The 18,593-nt window shown below is 51.0% G+C and overlaps 1 protein-coding gene across 9 annotated transcripts in view; it reads right to left on the reverse strand.

The window, feature by feature from the left end:
- Mical2 (microtubule associated monooxygenase, calponin and LIM domain containing 2) overlaps positions 1–18,593 on the reverse strand; it is a 218,593-nt gene that overhangs the window by 62,841 nt on the left and 137,159 nt on the right. For 5 of the 9 annotated variants that reach the window (XM_046437987.2, XM_046437983.2, XM_058576958.1 and 2 more), the window contains 2 exons: positions 18,413–18,515; positions 3,365–3,545 (listed from right to left, as the gene is read on the reverse strand). In XM_046437987.2, the coding sequence (XP_046293943.1) occupies positions 3,365–3,545; positions 18,413–18,515 (284 nt within the window). Of the gene's footprint in view, positions 1–3,364; positions 3,546–14,593; positions 18,516–18,593 lie in introns of those variants that run through there. The other 4 variants (XM_058576960.1, XM_046437985.2, XR_006850350.2 and 1 more) reach the window with 4 other exon arrangements.

Below are 18,593 nucleotides of genomic sequence, written 5' to 3' on the forward strand. Positions count from 1 at the left end.
AGCAGGAGAAGGCTCCCAGCAAATGGCTGACCCACAACTCACATAAAGTAGGGGGTGTCTCACCGTCTCCCAGCCCTGAGCACAGCTCCTGAGCTCTCGGGGCCAAAGGAGCTCGTCTACAGGAACTTGATCCTAAAACTTCAGACCCTGAAATGCTGCTTTCCTTCCCCCAGAATGGGGGGGTGGGGGTGGGGAGTAGAAAAGCCTCTCTGGCATTTGGGGACGTGGTATTTAACGTGGCAGGAATTTAAGTGGTAGAGAAGTGGAGGCAAAGTGTTGTGGGCAGAGGAGACAGCCAGAGCCCAAGCCTGGGGTGGGGAGGGCATGAGACATTTTAGTGAAGCTAAATATCCTTCCTGTCTATCTATCTATGGATCTATATGAATCTATTGTCCATCCATCCATCCAGCATGGTTCTTCCACTAGGTCACTGCCCATTGTCTACCTGTGTGCCTAGTGGACCCTTCCTAGTGCCCAGGCCTGCCTAGGCCTGGCACCCCATCCTGTGCACTGGTCAGTCCCAGAGGTGGGTGTATGACCTGGGTAACACCAAGTGGGGGCTTCCCTGGATCCTGTTCTGTGACATTATTTATGGATATGGGCTGAAGCCCTCTGTAGTGAGGGTTGCACAGGTGGGGACAGCCTCTCTGTGGATTGCTGCAGGGCTGACCTGTGAAGAGGCAGCAAGGGACAGCTACTGTGAGTCTCTGGCTTCAACATCACCTCCTCAAGGTGGCCTGAAGTGAGGACCACCCTTGGACTTCCTGGCCCACACCAGCCAATACGTCTGCCTTTGTTACCAAAGCTGCCTTGAACCGGGTGTCTGCCTCTTACCATGGGGATGGTCCTAGGTGAGCCTAGAGGACTAGAAGGCTGTGTGACCTTGGGCAGGTGCCTTCTCCCCTCTGGGCCCTGGTTTTCTATCTTAATGACTACTAAGGGCACTCTCGGGGAGTGGTTTTCACGCAGATGTGCACATCAGAATCAACTGTGACACTTGCTGAAGCGTGGGCAGGCCCCTTTCCAGAGTCTAAATGATCAAGACTTAATAAGTTAGATGTCCGTGACCATTGCCTCCATTTTTTTCCCTCCTGTTGTCCCCCCCACGTTCTTCAATTAGGCCTCTGCCCACTGATTCCACGGAGACCACGTTGTGGATGTTAATGAGGACTTTCCTGTTGGAAAGCCCCAAACTCCCTTCTCTGTGCTGTTGACTGGACTCCACAGCTTCCCAAGGTAGCAAACCACGCCGTCCTTCAGGGCCCGTGCTCTGCCACTGAGCCACCCTTGTCCTCAGATCCCTTTTTGAAACACTCTCTCCTCTTGCACTCCTTAACTGCCCCATCTTGGTTTCCCTCCTCTCCAGTGGGCTTTGCTCACTCTTTCCCTGCTTGCTTTCTGAATGGGCAAATGCCCTGGGGCTCTATTCCAGGCCCTGCTCCCCTTTATCAACAGGAGGATAATCTTACTCCATTCAGGACCCCTCAAGTCCTTTGGTTTAGTGGATTCTGAACTCCCCATCTTCAGTCCTGTTTCCCTGAAAGTTCAGATGTTAGACTGGCATGCTGGACTGCTAACTTGATATCTGCACAAAGATGTGGGCAACTCAAACCCTAGGGGTCCAGGATTGAACTCTTGGTTTTCCCCATGACCTATATCCCCTGAAATCCTTCTCACCTCAGGAGATGATCATACTATCCGTTCAGTGATGGAGTCAAAACCTGGGAGTTGCCCTTGAACTCTTCTTCCCTCAGGTTCAGCCAATCAGCAAACCCATCCCGCTGTTCCACCAGTCCCTGATCTCCCTGCCTTTGCTCTGCTCCACCTGACCATCCACTCCCCGCACCAGGGCCTGCCGATTTTCAAGAATTGTGACTGAGACGTCACTCTTCAACTTGAAAACTCTCTTTCAATTATCTCTGGCTTAGAATGCAACCCTTCCCAGGCTCCCTGCGCCCCACTCCTGCCTTCCTTCCAAGACCTCTCCTCCATCAGGCTCACTCCCACCCCAGGGCCTGTGCACTAGCTGTTGTCATGGCTGGACTGCCCTTCTTCCTTGACCATTCCTTCCTAACCCCTTTTCAGCTTCAATGTCACCTCCTCAAGCAGGCCATGGTAGGTGCTCTGCAAAAATGGCTGCCATCCTTCTCTTTGGAGCCACACTCCTCTGCAATAGGACTTTGCAGCTCTTCTTATAAAGGGTGAAACCTACTTCCTGGCTCCTTGAATCTGGGCTGACCATGTGACTTGCGGTAGCCAATCAGATGCCATGGGAACAGTACTGGGCAGGGCCAAACCTGGGTCTCCAGAAACCTTGTGCTGCTCTCCTTTTGAGCTAACCTCACTTGCTGGATGGAGGATGAAGACTCTGGGCACAGTCACCCTCTGTCACCACAGCTGACAGCCAACTCTACTGTAGAAGAATTCTGCTGGGCCAGGTCACCAAGGCCAGGGCTGTCCCCAGGGCCTGCTGAGCTGCTGGCCCCCACAGTCGAGGATGTAATAAACGGGGTTAAGTCACTCACTCAGGGCTGGCTTGTTACCAAGCATGATTTGGGCAGTCAGTAAGGACACAGAGGTCTTATCTGGCCGCCCAATCTAAAAGCTGACTCGTGGCTCTCTACCATGTGCTCCTACTTTGCTTCTCTACCTGGTGCATGTTTTATTTTCCCCATTAATGCTTCCTTGTTTGCTGGCTATCTGCCCAACCTGAAAAAAGAGGTGAGAGCAAGGATTTTGCATGGGGTTGGTCACTGCCCTGTGCTGGGTCTAGTAGATGACAGGCAGCCGATACTTCTTGTTGCTTGAGCTCCTGAATGATGTGGGTGTGTCTGTGGGTGTGTCTGTGGGCAAGGCCTGGAGTCTGCACTTCTCATTACCACTCTGGGTGGGGATCTGATGCAGGAGGTGAGATGACACCCTCAGAAACAGTCATCAAGTCACCAGGCTTCATTTCCCCTGCTGGCTTCCCCATCACCATGCACTGTGCTCTCAGGGTGGGAGGGCCCCAGGAGCCCCTCCCTGTGACAGGTAATGCCCATCTGCAGCCCTTGCTGCAGATCATGTGACAGTCACCTCCTGGGAGACAACTGTGATGCCAGGGCCTTTCCCTTCCCCGAGAAAATAATTGCTGACATTTTCAGGGTTTTTTACACCCTGAGCCTTGTTCCATACACTTCCACATGCTAATGTTTTGATCCTTACAACTCCTTCTGAGACAGGCGCTATGATTGTCCCCATTTGACTGATGAGGAAACTGATGCCCAGAGAAGTCCTTCTGCAAGTGAGTGGAGAGGCCAGATCCCAAATGTTGCTCCTCCTCCAACCCTGGTGTGGTCCCCATCCTGCAGCCGCCTGGGCATACCTGCTGTCCTCGCTGGTGACCAGGACACGCACGGCCAACACGTCCTGCCCAACCCCGTCCTCCCCAGGGCTGATCCTCACAGAGGTCCACTCGGAGGGCAGGGGAGAGGTGGCTCCTCCTCCTGTATCACCGGGCTCTGGCTCAGGGACACTCTTCGGCTTCTTGGGGGAGATGGGCTCATCTGCTGAGAGAACAGGCTCTAGAGAGATGGTGGCATGGTGACTCTAGAAGGGCACCCGCTCCTCAGGGGTCTGGGCGGGATTCTGGAAGGGTGCAGGCCTCGGTCTACACAGGAGCTCTGAGACCCACCTCTGAGAGCGGCTCTGCCTTTGCTGGAGCCCATCCCTCTGCCCAGCAGATGTACAGCATTTCGGGCATGGACACATTCCTCATCCCATTTAATGGTAGGGAGGGTCCTAACATGTTCAGAGGGTCCACCTCAGGCTCACCAGCCTCTGGCTGCTGGTGTCCAAATCACAAGGCCCAACCTATTGCTAAACCCAGGGGTGACGTCTCAGTTCTCATCTTATTGACCCAGCCCATCAAGCTCCCCTTCAGACACAGCCCTCCTCTCAGCCCCGGTATCTCCTTTCTGGTCTCCTTTGCTGGTCCCACCTTCTCTCCTTGGTGTCAGAATGCTGAAGGGCCACAGGGCTCAGGCTCTGAACCTCTTTGTCTACCCTCATGTCCCTGAGGATCTCATGGTTTTAAATAACCCTAGACAACAATGGCTCCCAGGCTTACTCTCCAGCCTGGCCCTCTCCCTGAATCCTGACACACATACGGCGCTTACTCGGCACTTCCACATGGACATCTAACATGCACATCAAACTCAACCTCTCCAAACTGAATGCTTCATCTCGCCCACCAACCTGCCGCACCCACAGCCATTGCCATCTTGGCAGGTGACAGCATTAGCCCCCGTTGGTCAGGTAGCTTCTCTGACTTCTTTCTTCCTCTCATCCTTCACTCAAGCCATCAGCCAGTCGTGGTGGCTGTCCCTTTAAAATCCATCAGGGATGCAGCCCTGCTTTCTATCACCTGGTCCCTGCCTCATCACCTCTGGCCTGGATGACAGAAACAGCTCAACCTGGGCTCCCAGCTCCCCCCTGCCATGTCCCACCCTCTCAGCCTTTCCCAGCAGCCAGAGTGACCCTGCGGAAGCACAAGTCAGACATCGCCATTCTCTGCTCAAATCCCATGGGCTCCTCTTTTCACAGGGAAATAAAGCTGAAGAGTCTTACCTACTGTGGCCCCCAGTGGCTCTGTATCCTTGTTCCTCTACTGCCCCCTGGTTCGCTTGGCTCTGACCTCCTTGCTGTTCCCCACCCCAGGCCCCTTGCACTGCTCTCACTTCGGCTAGAAGATGCTCTTCCTGGGGATACTTGCATGCAGGGCTGGCTCCTTCGCCACCTTCTCAGAGATCCTGCACCAGCCATCCTGTTGAACGCGCCCTGAAGTTTCACTCGCCACACATCTCAACTCCCAATCAACTATACAATTTTCTTATTTTGTTTATTGTCTCTCTCCCAGGACTAGAATCTAAGCGGTGATTTTTGCCCATGTTGTTTGTGGCTGGAGTTTACCTAACAGTGGGTGCTCAGGGGCTGCCTGTTGAGTGAGTGGACGAATCCCTCTTGGTTCCTGATCTGATGGGTAACCCTTCTCTGGTCACCGTGGAGTACTTGTCCTATTCCCTTTCCAAGGGAAAGACCTAAACTGATCTTGGCTGGATCTCACCCATTGTCCCCAAATAGGAGCCATTGTCTTTTCTTTCCCAGGCTCTTAACTTTTTTTGCCTACGGGATTTTTTTCCACTGGGATTTACATACACTGAAGGCTCCAGTTTTAGGAAACCACTTTTTAACCTCAGACCCCACCTGGCAGCCCTTTCTCTCTTCTTCCTCCTTTCTAGCCTGTCTTCTCGGAAGACTTGGCTGCACTCATGTTCTCCACTTCTTTATCAGTCCCCTTTCATCCTGCTTATGCCCCACCCCAAACTACCCCCAGCAAAGTCCCCCATAGTGGGAGCTCCACTATTGTGAAATCCAACTTACAGGGCTTTGGGGTCCTCCCTGGCTCCTCACTGCTCCAAGGGACACTTCCTCTCCCTGCCCCTCCACCTGTTCCATCTCGGCCATCCAGTATTCTAGCAGCTATTTTGAGGGGTGCTCAATATAAACCACAAATCATTTGGCACTTGAGCATTCTACATGTGCTAAACCTGTTAAGCTCACATGATCCTCTGAGCCAAGCAGTATTATTGGCCCCCATTTTTCTGAGGAGAAAACTGAAGACTACAGAGATTAAGTTGCAAGCACGTGGCCACACATTGCATCAGAGGATGGGGACCAGTCTGTGTGTCCATGAGCACAACAGATCCCCAGATAGATATCCAGGCTTGTGGCTTTTATTCTGCAAATTTGGACTCGGAATATGCCCACAGTTCTTCACTTGCTCTCTGTGACAGGGGACTGTGCGTTTATAGTCCTTCTCACCAGAGTAGGTGGGGCACCCCTGCCTGTCCCATTGATGGAGGTTTGGCCGTGAGACTTGCTTGGACCAGTGGAAACACTTGAATGTGTTGCGAGCAGAGGGTTCAGGTGGACTTGCAGGTTTGGCCTGTCACTCATGCTAGATTGCCATGAAAGGAATTATTTCAGATGGTGCTGCCCCTTCAGCCCGAGTCCCTGGTTGAGGGCACATGGAACACACCTGGAGCCAACCTATAGCCTGGAGCCCAGCCTGGCCAATCCCATGGGAGCCCAGCCCACCTTAAACCTGCAGGGCCCAGCCAACCCATAGGCTCATGAGCAAGAAAGTAGAGGCCACAGGCCACTAAGATCTGAAAGGTTTGTTATACAGAATTATTGTGGCTGAGATCCTGCTCTATACCTGACTATATCTGAGAACAGGTGTTTGTGTGCCTGTGAACCACATGCCCAATACTCATGCACCTAGCAGGTGCTACTGTACCCTCCTCTGACCAGGGCCTATGCTAGGGATTAGGAAATGTATCAGTCACCACGGTCTCTGCCTTCAATGACCTCTTTTTGTCTCAGAGAAGAAGAGACACATTCATAGATGTCTACATTATAAGGCAAACTATCTAGAGGCAGGCAGTGAACAGGTGGAAGGTGTGGGAGGTCTGACTTTCATGCAGCAGACACTAGGTCAAAGGTGCCATTTTAACTAGGCTGGAGCATGGGATGGGCAAGAGTTGACCCACGGAAGGGGAGATGGTACTTCTAGGGGCCTCTGGAGCAAGAGCAAGGTGGGAGAGAGCTGCCATATGCATGGGAGTGGAAAATAAGTCCATGTGGCTGGAGGACATGAGGGCATGTTAAAAAAAAGCCAGAAATGAGTCCTTTGACATCCAACCATGAAAGGGCTTGAGTGGCAGGTTCAGGGTGGATTTTACTACAAGCGCCTCCACTGCAGAGTTGTGAGCTGGGGACTGGGATCATCAGATTAGTGGCATAGAAAGACCACTCTGTGTCAGAGTGGAAGGTGGACTGGGGGACCCACAGAGGGGAGGAGACTCAGGGAGGTGCTGGTGACCTGGTAGCATGAGGTGGCAGCAGGTAGCTGAGTCAGGCTGTGGTGGCACCAGACCCAAACTGCAGGGATACCCAGGGTTCTGCTTTTCTTTCATCCTCCCAGAGAGTTTTGGCTTTGCCAGTGGGACTCAGGAGTAGAATAGTTGCTCCCTGGAGACCAGGAGGGGTGGAGGGCACGGCTGACCAATGGTGCCTCAGTACTGCAGAGCCAGGGCCAGTGTGTCTCATAGTGGAGCCTGGTGATTAGTGAAGGGGCCACGGGTGGGCCCTGGGATGCAGAGACTGCAGACAAGAAGATAGTGTTTCCGTTGCACCCCCACCAGCTAGCCAAGGCAAACCCCGAAGGGAGGACATGCCCCTCCTGTTTCCATCCAGCCACAGGTACTTTGGGTTCTGGGGCTCATTTCCATGCCAGAATTTTTGCTTCCAGAGACCTTGGGTTCTTGTCCTCACAAACCTAGGGGTCACGGAAGGACTGGTCGAACTGGTGTCAGTGGCGGGGGTACTATTAACCATCCTGAGGCCACACAACTCATTGTCCAGCACCCATGCTTGTTCAGCACTCTGTGTCCACTGTCTCTGACATCCCAACAGCCCTAAGAGGAGGGTACCATCATTGCACCAGTGGAAGAGTGGAGGAAAGCAGAACCCAGAGAGCACTTCACCCAGGCAGCACAGGAGTGTACAGTGTCAGACCTGCTGCAGCTGATGGCCTGCCACTCACCAGGCAGCCATGTCTGCAGCCTGCCTAGGTGAGGGGACAGGGCGCTCACCTGTGCTGCATGAGGCCAGCCCCTCACTCCCTCCCCTAAGCAGACTGCTCTTCACTTTAGACTCTGCCTGAAGTCCTCTCAGATCAGGGAGAATCCAGGACTATATAAGGGCGGGGTGTGTGGTATGGGGGGACCAGGATGGCAGGTGGGGAGTGGGTTGGGGGAGAAGGATCTGCACCTCCCAGAGTAGCAGCCAGCAGGGCCTCCTGGCGGGAAGCAGGTCAGCTCAGAACCAAGCTATCTCATGCTCCTCTCAGTACTCGGACCAGATTCCTGCTCCTGGTGACAGAGGCGACTCAGGAATTCTAGTTCTTGGGGAAGGCATTGCCATCAACATCCTGGGAATGTCTGACCTCACACACCACCCCAGCAGCAGCCAAGTCCCAAGGCCCTTTCCTGCCTGGGCCTGGCACAGGGTCCTGGGCTGCCCTGGTTCCGCAGTGGAAGGCACTCCTGTTTTCCACCCGTCTCGAGACTCTTCCAACTCACCCCAGAACCCAGGAAGATAACAGAGCAGCACACGATCCCCGTGATTGTTATTAACTCCATTTTACAGGAAAGAAAACTGAGGTTCAGAGGAGTTGTCCAGGGCCACTACAGAGCCATGGTCCTAATTGCCAGTCATTTCTGGCTCTAGGCTTGGAGGAACCTCCCCTGCTGTTGTGTCCCCTGTTCTCTTGGAAGATAAAAATTGAGAAATAAAGTGGTGTAATCAGGAAAATGGAGCTGAAACCAGGGAGTTCAACAGAGGAAAAGGTAAGGAGTCAAAAGGTGTTAGAGCAGCTGAATGGCCAGATGGGGACGGTGCAGGAACTCAGAGATGAACACAGTGGGAAGCCACCAGAGAGTGGGGTGGGGGAAGGGTGGGGGCTACCAAAGCCCAGGGACCACAGCCACAGCTGCAAGGCAGAGAGGCAGGAAGAGCACCCTGGTTTCTCCCTTGATCTTGCCCTCAGCCTCCCACCAGTGCATCCAGCAGTGACACCTAACAGGAAGTCAGCTGCAAGGAACACTGGGTGATGTACTGTGTGGAGGCCGTGCCTCTCCAATACAGAGCAGAGCAGGGGCAGGGGCTGCTACAGTGTCTCTGAGCATGAATAGGTAGATGGCTGGGACACTAGGCACAAGGTACTTGTAAGGTGGACCATGATGGCTGAGGGGACACTGAAAAGATCCCAGCAGAATGGGGAGGGTCATGAGAAGGGGTCTGAGCTGGCAGTCCCTCTGTCTACCTCAGGGGATGCCACAAGTGCTCTGGGAGGAAGATTCGTCCACAGCAGCACTAACATCCTGTGCAGTGTGGGGTCTTCTAAGATAAAGGTGCATATGTCCAAAGACAGCCACTGCCATCCTGGGGTCTTTGGAGCATGACTCCTCTGGGCATACTCAGGGAGCACCCATGGAGCTTCAGGAAAGAATCAGTTGACTGTAGTGCTGGGCCTCTGGGCCCTCCCCTGACCCTGGGACTTGGCTACTGGGCTTTGCTGTACTCTCACAAGGTGTCCCAGGTCCAACCAATGGGCCTGGTTGTTGACACACAGGCACACCCTCCACTGTCCTGAAGCCAGGGCAGGTAGTGTTACTCGGAGGGCCCCGCCTGGCCTTAGCAACGGCCTCTGTGCAGAGACCAGTACATTAGACTAATGCAAACAAGAGGAAGCCACAAAATTTGATTGGCGGAAGGGGCTGAGGCCAGGTCCTTCCCTGGAAACCCAGGGGTGACCAGCTCCTACCCGAGAACCCTCATCCTGGACACTGGGCCGAGCACTGGGGAAATGGCAGCCATAGGAGGGCCTACAATAGGCCCCAGTCTTCAGAGGAGGCTCCCCCTGAACCACCCTCCTTTGGTGCAAGTGTTGGGAGTTCGTGTGTGTCTTCCCATTGGCTCTGTAGGCTACAGAGCAGCAAGGGAGCTAGATTGTTTGGCCAACAGCAGCAGGTTTAGGGCCTCAGTTCTGGGACCCTGACTCTTCTTCCCACCCCACCCCACCCCACCCCCGCCACCACTAGGCACTAGCCTGCAGCTCAGAGGACAGCTGATCTTCTGGTGCTCTAGGGCCCCCCCCCCCCCCACGCACACACACACTTGAGGAGTTGCTACTGGACAGCAGCCTCCCTTGGCCTTGGTTACAGGTACAGGACGACTAGGCTTATAAGGTCAAAGCCAAGTTGAACCACCCACATGTCTTGATGTAGGGGCTCCAGTGGCAGCTTTCGCTCCACCCTGGTCCAGGTGCTGGTAGCATCTCCCCTTGTTTTTATCCTGTCATCTGGATTTCTGTGTCAGGACCCCAGAGCAGGGGACAGCAAGGAGGTGGGAGGACGTGTATGGCCTGGTGTCATGGGCTACCATGCCCCAAAGTGGAACACGCTATTCCAGTTGCCCCTGGAACTGCTCTCTACCGCCAACCTCTGGCCTAGCCCTGCTAGAAGCCACCCAAGCCCACCTGTCACTTTGTGACAAGAGAACTGTGTGGGGATGATTCCCCTCAGAAGGCAAAAACAAGGCTCCTGTCAAAATCAAAGGGTCTGCAGAGGCAGCAGGATGCACAATGTCCTCCTCCTCCTCCGGTCCTCCCTCCTGAGCTGTGGTGGATGCCAGCAAGAACTTCCCTGGCCCCGACAGGCTCCCAGCCTGAGGCCCAGACCAGACAGCCTATAATCCACGAGCATTTCCTGAGGGCCCCTGTGTGTTCTACCTGTTGGGGTTACGTAAGCACTCAAAAGAACCAGAGATCCCAGACTTAGGGAGCTTATGCCCTAGCACAGAGCAAAACATAAACAATACACAACTCGAATGATTGAGTTGCACGGCAGAGCTGAAGGTGATATATGTGGAAAAAAAACCCTAGTAGGTAAGGTGAGTAGGATCGCCTAGGGGTGCAGCCTACAGTGCTACAAGGACACCTCCCTGAGAGTGACAGCCTGAACAGACTTGAGCAAAGGACAGGAGCAGCCATATGGATACTGGGAAGGGTATTCTTGGCAGAGGGAACAGCCAGTGCAAAGGCTTTAAGGCAGAATGCACAGGTGTAGGAGGTCGGTGTGTCTGGAATAGTGTGTGAAGGAGATGAATAGGTCAGAGTGCAAGGCCAGGCTGGATAGAGACCCTTGAGCCAATGTTTGCCTTTGGAGTTTACAAGGTAGGAGCTGGGGAGCTGGGGGTGGGGAGGATCTCTGAGCAGGAGACCTGACTTAGAGGATCCCTCCATATGAGTGTTGAAAATAGACTGAAGGGTACAGGAGCCTCCTAGGAGGCACTGCCATAATCCAGGAAGGAACAATAGTGGATAAGGCCAGCTAGTGTGAAGGTGGCGAGGAGGCAACATATTCTGCTGCTGTTGGGATTTGCTGATGGGTTGGATGTGGGGCCAAAGTAGAATCAAGAATGCCCCCCAGCATTGGGGGATGAGCAACAGGAAGAGGGGAATCGCTGTTTGCAGCAATGGGGGCAGCCAAGGGCGGAGCCCATTTCAGGGGGAAATCAGGATTGGAGGTGGTCTGAGCTGGACGCCCTGGTAGAGCGCAGGTGTAGGGGTACGTAGGGAGGTGGTGGGTAGATGGCTGGAAACAGAGCCAGGACTGTGCTCCCTCTTATTGTGACTTGGGCACTCTCTAAAGCAAACTCAAGTCCTGTTGGCAGTGGAGGGAGGGAAGGGGGCTCTAGAACTGAGGTCTGGGGATCGGTAGGTGGGTGGCTGGGGAAGCTAGAGAACTAGAAAGAAATAAATGGGGTTGCCCAGTGAGCACTGGGCCTCTGCCTAGTCCTCAACCTGAAGATGTTCTGCCAGGTGTTCTAAGCCCCAGCTGATCTAGAGTGTCTGCAGAAAGTCTTCCTGGGCTCATTACCAAGTGCTATCCAGGACTCAGCAGAGCACTGTAGCTCAGGCTGAGTGCTCGGCTCATGGGTTTCACCTTCACAAAATGCTATGCTGAGGTTTTGTTTGGTCCCGGTTTGCAGAGGGAACTTGGCCAATGTCGCCAAATCAGAACAAAATGCCAGGAGTCAAAGCCAGGGCTTGGCCAAGTCCAGGGCCCTTATCATACACCAAGGACCCTTAGATCAGGCGCCTGGCTCTGAGCCGGGGCCCTGGTGGCCTCTCTTGAGCCTTCACAGTTGAAGAGGTCGCTATGGACTCGCCTCTGGTACCAGTGAGCTACTTTAACAGGGTCTTCTTACCATTAGCGCTGACCTCAAGGTTTTCACCAGGAGGTGAAGTGCTAATGAGCAGCTGTGTATTAAGTCCTTGGCCCAGTGCTGCACAGAGAAAATGCTCGCCATGTAATAGCTGGGCCAGTGGAGGAGGCAGAAACTTTCTTTTACTTATTTAAGGAATTGAAAACAAAAGTTATAAAAATGAATGAGTTCACAGAAATAAAGGAGAGCAGCTCCCCCACTCTGGTTGACCTACTTAACTCTACTTAGTATTCAAGCAGCACAGATTTATTCCTTCTGTTGGGTTATTTCTTTAGAATACATTCCCTGGGGTAGGATTATTGGGCTGAGAGGTCATAGCCCTTTTCTGAATCTATTTTTTTTTTGGTACTGGAGATTGAACCCAGGGGTGCTTAATCACTGAGCCACATCTCCAGCCCTTTTAAAAATATTTTATTTAGAGACAAGGTCTTGTTAAGTTGCTGAGGCTGCCCTTGAACCTGAGATCCTCCTGCCTCAGCCTCCAGAGTTGCTGGGATTACAGGTATGCACCACTGAGCCCGGCTTCTCGATCTTAATAATAATTGCCATATTGCTTTCCAGTAAAAGACTGTCCCAGAGTATGTTTAACTCAATACTAAGTTCTTATTTTCTCTTGCAATCTACTTTACTTTTTTCTTTTGCTAAGTCAGTGGTACAGCATAAGTAATTTACATTCCTTTGGAAGGCAAGAAAGAACTTTTCTGTAAATGCTTTCTTTTTTCTTCTTAGTGTTTAGCTTTTTAATCTGCTTAAGTGAAATTATTTGTTTGCAGCCTTTGTGCATTTATCTTCTGGTCATAAATAAATACGAATGGATCACTTCCACTGGGGGAGGGACCTGGGAAGGCCAGCAGTCAAGGAACTCTTTAAATACCATGGCATTTGACTTTTTAACCTTATTAATTCATATTTTTCCTCAGTTTGCCTAAAAGATTTTAAATTTTACTATTATATGCTGTTTTAAAAAATGCATAGTCAGATTTGTCTCATGTTTTGTCTACATATTTTTTTTTCTTTTACAGGTATTAAAACTTAGAGAATTGTCACTCCATGAGCTGATGTTTAATTCTATTGTATGTATACACAAACACACACACATATGTACACATACACAAATATATATATGTGTGTGAATTGAGTCTGTGGTGGTGGGAAATTATAATTTAATATTTAATTATATTATTTTACTTTTAGAATGTAAGTCTTTAATGTGGTTAAAGAATATTCTACCAAATGCTATTTCTGTAGATTGTAATATCCAAACCAAATCAACAACAAAATTTCCAAGTAAGAATGGGAAGCCAATATGAACAATTAATTTAGCTTGTTCACCAGAGGACTCCTAGGGAGACCTTTAACATGCTAATGAATCTTGTGCATCTCAAGGTTCAGAAGGACTGGCAAGATCAGTATAAAACATTTCTCAAACTTTGTGACTATGGAACTCTCTATTTGTGAAGCAACTCTTGGGGTACCACACTTGGAAGAATGTTGCTTTAATCCAACTCTAAAGAAAAATCAAAACCAAACCCTGAGCTCTACAGAGTGGAAGATTCTTGTCTGTTTCATTCCCTGCTGCATTCCCAGCACACAGTAGATGCTCAGTAATGATCAATTGAGTAAATGAACAAACACAGGTAAACAAATAAGATGAATCAGATCTAGGACAGCAGTTCTGAGACACATATCTCTAAAATGCAGGGAGATATAGGGATTTTGGGTCGTCCCCTGCTGTATCCCCAGAATCTAGAGTAATGGCTAGGATAGGTAAGTAAAGGAATGAGACACTTGCCAAACCTGCTAGCTGGCTTCCGGTCCCTCACGTCTTTCCTTGGATGGAAGGAAAGGAGTACAAGACCCTTGGTCATGACCTGAGTTGGCTCTGAAGGCAGATCCAGGCACCAGCAGGTAAGCTGGAGACCAGGGCCCCAAATCTGCTCCTTTGGAGGTGCGGAGCCCTCATGAAGTTCACAGGTGGCTTGTCATATCAGTGTCGGAAACCCCGCTACATCAGGCCTGGCGATGGCAGGCCTCTGCCCAGGGGCACTATGTAGCCTAGCAGAGTGAAGCTCCAAATCCTTCCCCTGAACACAGCCTGCAGTTGGGTGGAGCCTGCCCTGGGAGCTGGACTCAGAAGGTGCTGAATGACCGGAACTTTTGTGGGTAGGGGATGGTGAACGGCTTTCCATGTGATGAGAGCACACCTGCTGTGTTCACTGCCATCCTGACGGGTATCCCTCTTTCCTCTTTACCTTCCACCCACCACTCAGCTGGAGCAGTGTAAAATGTTCAAGACCCAACCTTTGCTCTCTAGGGGCCTAAATCCTGAAAGTTCATTGGCAAAGCTCATCAGGGCTCTGGCTTGGAAGTGTGGGGGAAATGGGTGCAGGGAGCAGTCTACAGTCTGTTCCTAAGAGCAGAAGTCACACTGACCCTCACCCACTCTGCCCAGCATTTAGAATAGCAGAGTACCATGAGTTTTCAAGGAAGAGATCCCAAAGCTTGGCCCCGGAGTGTTGGTGACATTTTCCAAATATTACCCCTGGGTAATATTTTGGAGTGTCCCAGCGCAGCCCCAGAGAATCCCATGTCACCACAAGTGCAAGTCCCACCAGCGGTTTAGGGAAGACAGACTCCCTAAACCTATCCCTGTATTTGAGTTTTTAGGAGTTTCCATGGCAAAGAAGAGAGGAAACAATGAGCTTTATAAAGAACCATATTTATTTTCATTTACAGCATCAAATACCATAAATAAAGCTAAACATTGTTTGCTGTGTGCAAAATACAGGGTTCCACGTGGCACTGTAAATGATCACCAAAGGTCACAGACATGCCTTGCAATGAGAGAGGGAGGCTAGCTAAAGAGAGGCTGAGAGGGAGGAAGGCTCTCTTTGGTAGACATTCTAGAAAGGGAGGGAGACTCTGCAAGAGAAGATAAGACAAGAGCAACGACTTCGTACTGGCCAGGCTCTACACCAATGCAGCGAGGGATGCGGCATGCAGGGCTGGGCAGAGGCTCAGAGGTCAGGGTGGTTCTGGCTCCATGCAGGACAGACACCAACTGCAGCCTGAGACTGCGAGGCCTGGCCTCAACAGCTCCACAGCACATGATATGCTGGTTCTTTGAGGAGCACTTTGATTGTCCTGCTGCTCCAGGTCAATGAGGCTGCAGGAATATGTGCTTTAAGACAAGTCACAGGAGCATTTAAACTTGGTGCTCCAGGCCTGGGGTTGACCTCGGTCATTTCTCAAAGCCATTTCTCTCCTGTGACAGTGACTACCTTGTTTAAAGCTCCTGAATTATTGGGGCTTTAGGAGCCACGGGGGATAAGAAGAGCACCCGCCAACCCCTTGAATCTATGGTGCAGGCTGCCATAGAGGAAGGATTTGCTAGAATAGTGTGATGACATGTTCACAATACACAGCAAGGGTCAAACTTGTGATGAAGCCTGAGAGCAAATATTTTTAAAAATCCCTACAAAATGAATCGCCTGTGATTTGGGTCAATGGCATTTAGTAATTATGTTAGAACCAAAATAAAAAGACACTACTGTACTGGACAGTTTTCAGAGGTTGTTAGACAAAAGCATTCTTTTCAAGGGTGACAGAGCCCTCCCTATAAGGTACTGTCTCAGGGTTAACCCTCCCAAGAAGGCAAGTGGCTTTGCAGGTGCCATTGGAAAACATGCACTCAAACTGGCCCAGGGAACAGAGGAGAGGTGGGGCATGCACTTGGTGTGGAACAGGCTGCTGGCTCCAGGGGAAGTGAAATTAGAACACGGCTTTTGAGCTGAACACCACCCCACGCTGTTAACTATCCATGCCACCAAATGAGTCCGTTAGTATGCAAGACACTCACAATTAGCACAACCAGTACTGCGGGCGGGGAGGACGGGGTACGGAAAGCAGGTTAGGGGTTAGCACCACTCTCTGAAAATTGCCAAGAAAATCAGTCACCTTAGAGCAGAAGTGTGTCAGCCAAGAAGTGGGTGTAGCACTGGAAGGCTGAAATGAACTGACGGCCACAGTGTAAGGTTGGAAAGAGAAAGACAGAAAAGAGATCTTAGCTGGGTGGCAAAGAAGAAATGAATGACAATAGGAGAAGGCACTGAAGTTGAAAGTCAGGAAACCGTTAAAAAAAAAAAAGGAAAACTTCTCCCAAGAAGTCACCTCAATTAGGAGAGATGAACCTTTCTGGTGGTGACCAGCTGCTGATTGACAGGAGTGGACACATGTGGTCTGCATATTGTCAATGCTCTGCTCTACCCGACTGAGAGACCTCCCATCTCCATATTCTCTTTGTCCCACTTTTACTCTGGTGCCTTATATTTATCCTTGAATACGTAGCAGAGGCCTCGAGGTGTCTGCCCCCATCCCAGGATCCACCCATGTGTGGGTGCTGCTCACCAGGAAGGTTCACGGTCTCAGAACATACAAATATCTCAGGCTTATGACAGGCACAACCCCCTCTATTACAGTAATTCAAACCAGTCTCCTTATGACCAGAAACCCCGGCTTCACAAAGGGGATCAGCCCACCCTGAGCTGGTGGCAATCACAGTAACACGGCTGTCCACATCGTGACCTCAAGAATTTAAATCAAACATAAAAGGAACCAACAGCTCCTCCATCATGCATAACATTGAAATCCCAGCAACACATGAGAAAAATACAATGCGAGTCAGAGGAGCCGGTTCCCACAGACTTGGCCACAGTCGGGCTGCTGTTTTCCCCCAAGGATTTCAGGGAAGTGATTGTCGAAATTTTGCAACCCCTATTTCCTCCCCCACCCCCCATAGAAACCTGTCATCTCATGCCCTCGAGAACTCTGGCTCCTCACATGCACCAGGTTCCAGCCCTGGATCTAGAGGAATCTCTAGAGGTAGTATTTACTCAGAGGCCTCGTGAGCCTAAAGACTGTGGGTACACTGAACCCCTAGAGGGTCTTTCTCTATCAGCTCCTCAGTTGCTCAACCAGATCCTGCAGCTGTGCATGTCCAGGCAGAGTCGGGGTGGGGACAGCTGAGGGCTCTGCCAGACACCCTGAGTAAAACATGCAGGTGGGCCTCATACTCATTTTTTGCTCTGACAGGACCCATTTCATTGAATTGGTCCATTCCTAGCCCTCTCTGCCGGTCAAGATGCCGCAGAGATCCCCCTGGAGTGCAAACACCCTTTTTGTTAGGGTCACATGAACCTGGACCCTAAACGTTAGGACCATGTGGCTGGGCACCTGTAGACAAGGACCACTAGGCAGGCCATGCTTCCCAAGGGCTCACAAGCACCCTCAGGCTCAGCTAACACCAAGGGAGGGGGTGACTTCTTCCTCTCCCTGAGCGGCCTTATCTTTTAGAGGCCCAAATGCCACCAACTGAAATAGCTTGTCCTCAGTATGGCATCAGCTTGATGGATCTCTGGGGTCAAGTGCCATTGGGCTTTCCCTGCAGTGCCCATTAGTGGGAAGGAAAAATGTAGGTTTGCAACAATCTGAAACCCTGTGGTTCTGCAACACTGGCTTATGATTTGGTGTGGGAAAAAGCCCTTAAGTTTCTTTTATATCAAAACAAAAGAGAAAATGGTCCTCCCTCTGGAGGACAGAGTCAACTACACATTGCTATGTGCTTTTGTAAAAACGCATTCATTCTATTATTCTTTTCTTCCAAAATCATTATGCTTTCATATTGAAAAAAAAAAACCCCAAAACAACAACAAAAAAAACATGCCCACTGTTGACAAGGGGCATCCAGTTACAAAAGTCGAAAGGCACTTGTCAGAAGATCGCACATTCACTTTTGTGTATATAAATCCCAAACTTTGCAGGTAGCGATTATTACGACTCACTAGAATGTGGAAGGGGCTTGTACAACCGATTATAAACTTCAAACCCATGTTTAGAAAAACTGACACTTTAGAAAAAAAAATGTTTTTTCTTGGCTTAGTGAAAGTTAAAAAATTGAAATGTAAACCCAGAAATATGGCTCGCTTTGGTATAAAAAACAGTACAAAGTTATAAAACACATCCTTCATGTCATCCCTGGCCCTAGCACCATGGCTAGATGTTCATCCTGTCAAGGCCAGTCATAGGTGGCCAATGTGAAACTCTTTGGCTTGGAGCTAATTGGTTATAGACACTAGACTTCCTGGCCAGAGCCTTTGCAAACTACAAACACACTGCCATCTAAACTATGGAAATGTTAAGGCACTTTGGGACAGCCAGGGGCTTCACTGGAGCTTGATGGGGATGCACCTGAGCACCCAGCTTCGAATGCTCTCGAGGGAATCCTCAGACTCCCGGTACATGGTTGCCAGGACCTCAGCGAAGGCCCAGAGAAGTGGCAGCCCAAGGCTCAGAAGCTCGTACATGTAGCAGTAGTTGTAAGCATTGTCCCTGAAATGGAGGCCGGCAGCTTGCAGGAGTCCCTGCATCCAGTTAAGCAGGCCCCAGGGGAGGTGGAGCAGGTCCCTCTGCAGCCTGAGAGGCCAGCTCAGGGCTCTCCTAAAGAAGGAGGTGGAGATACCTGGGGGGCTACCTTCTGGTGTGCCAATGGCAGCCACTGCACAAGAACTTTCCGTGGGAGTGTCTCGCTGAGGGACTTCTTGCTCCTGCCACGTCCCCTCCTTCTGAGAAAGAGACCAAAATGAGGGCATTTAGTCCATGACTCTCACAGAGGACTCCTCCAACAAAGCAGACTGAGAGGG

Source organism: Marmota monax, unplaced genomic scaffold (assembly GCF_021218885.2).
Source record: "Marmota monax isolate L192 unplaced genomic scaffold, Marmota_monax_Labrador192_F-V1.1 WCK01_AAM20220418_F8-fsc00061, whole genome shotgun sequence".
Taxonomy (NCBI): domain Eukaryota; kingdom Metazoa; phylum Chordata; class Mammalia; order Rodentia; family Sciuridae; genus Marmota; species Marmota monax.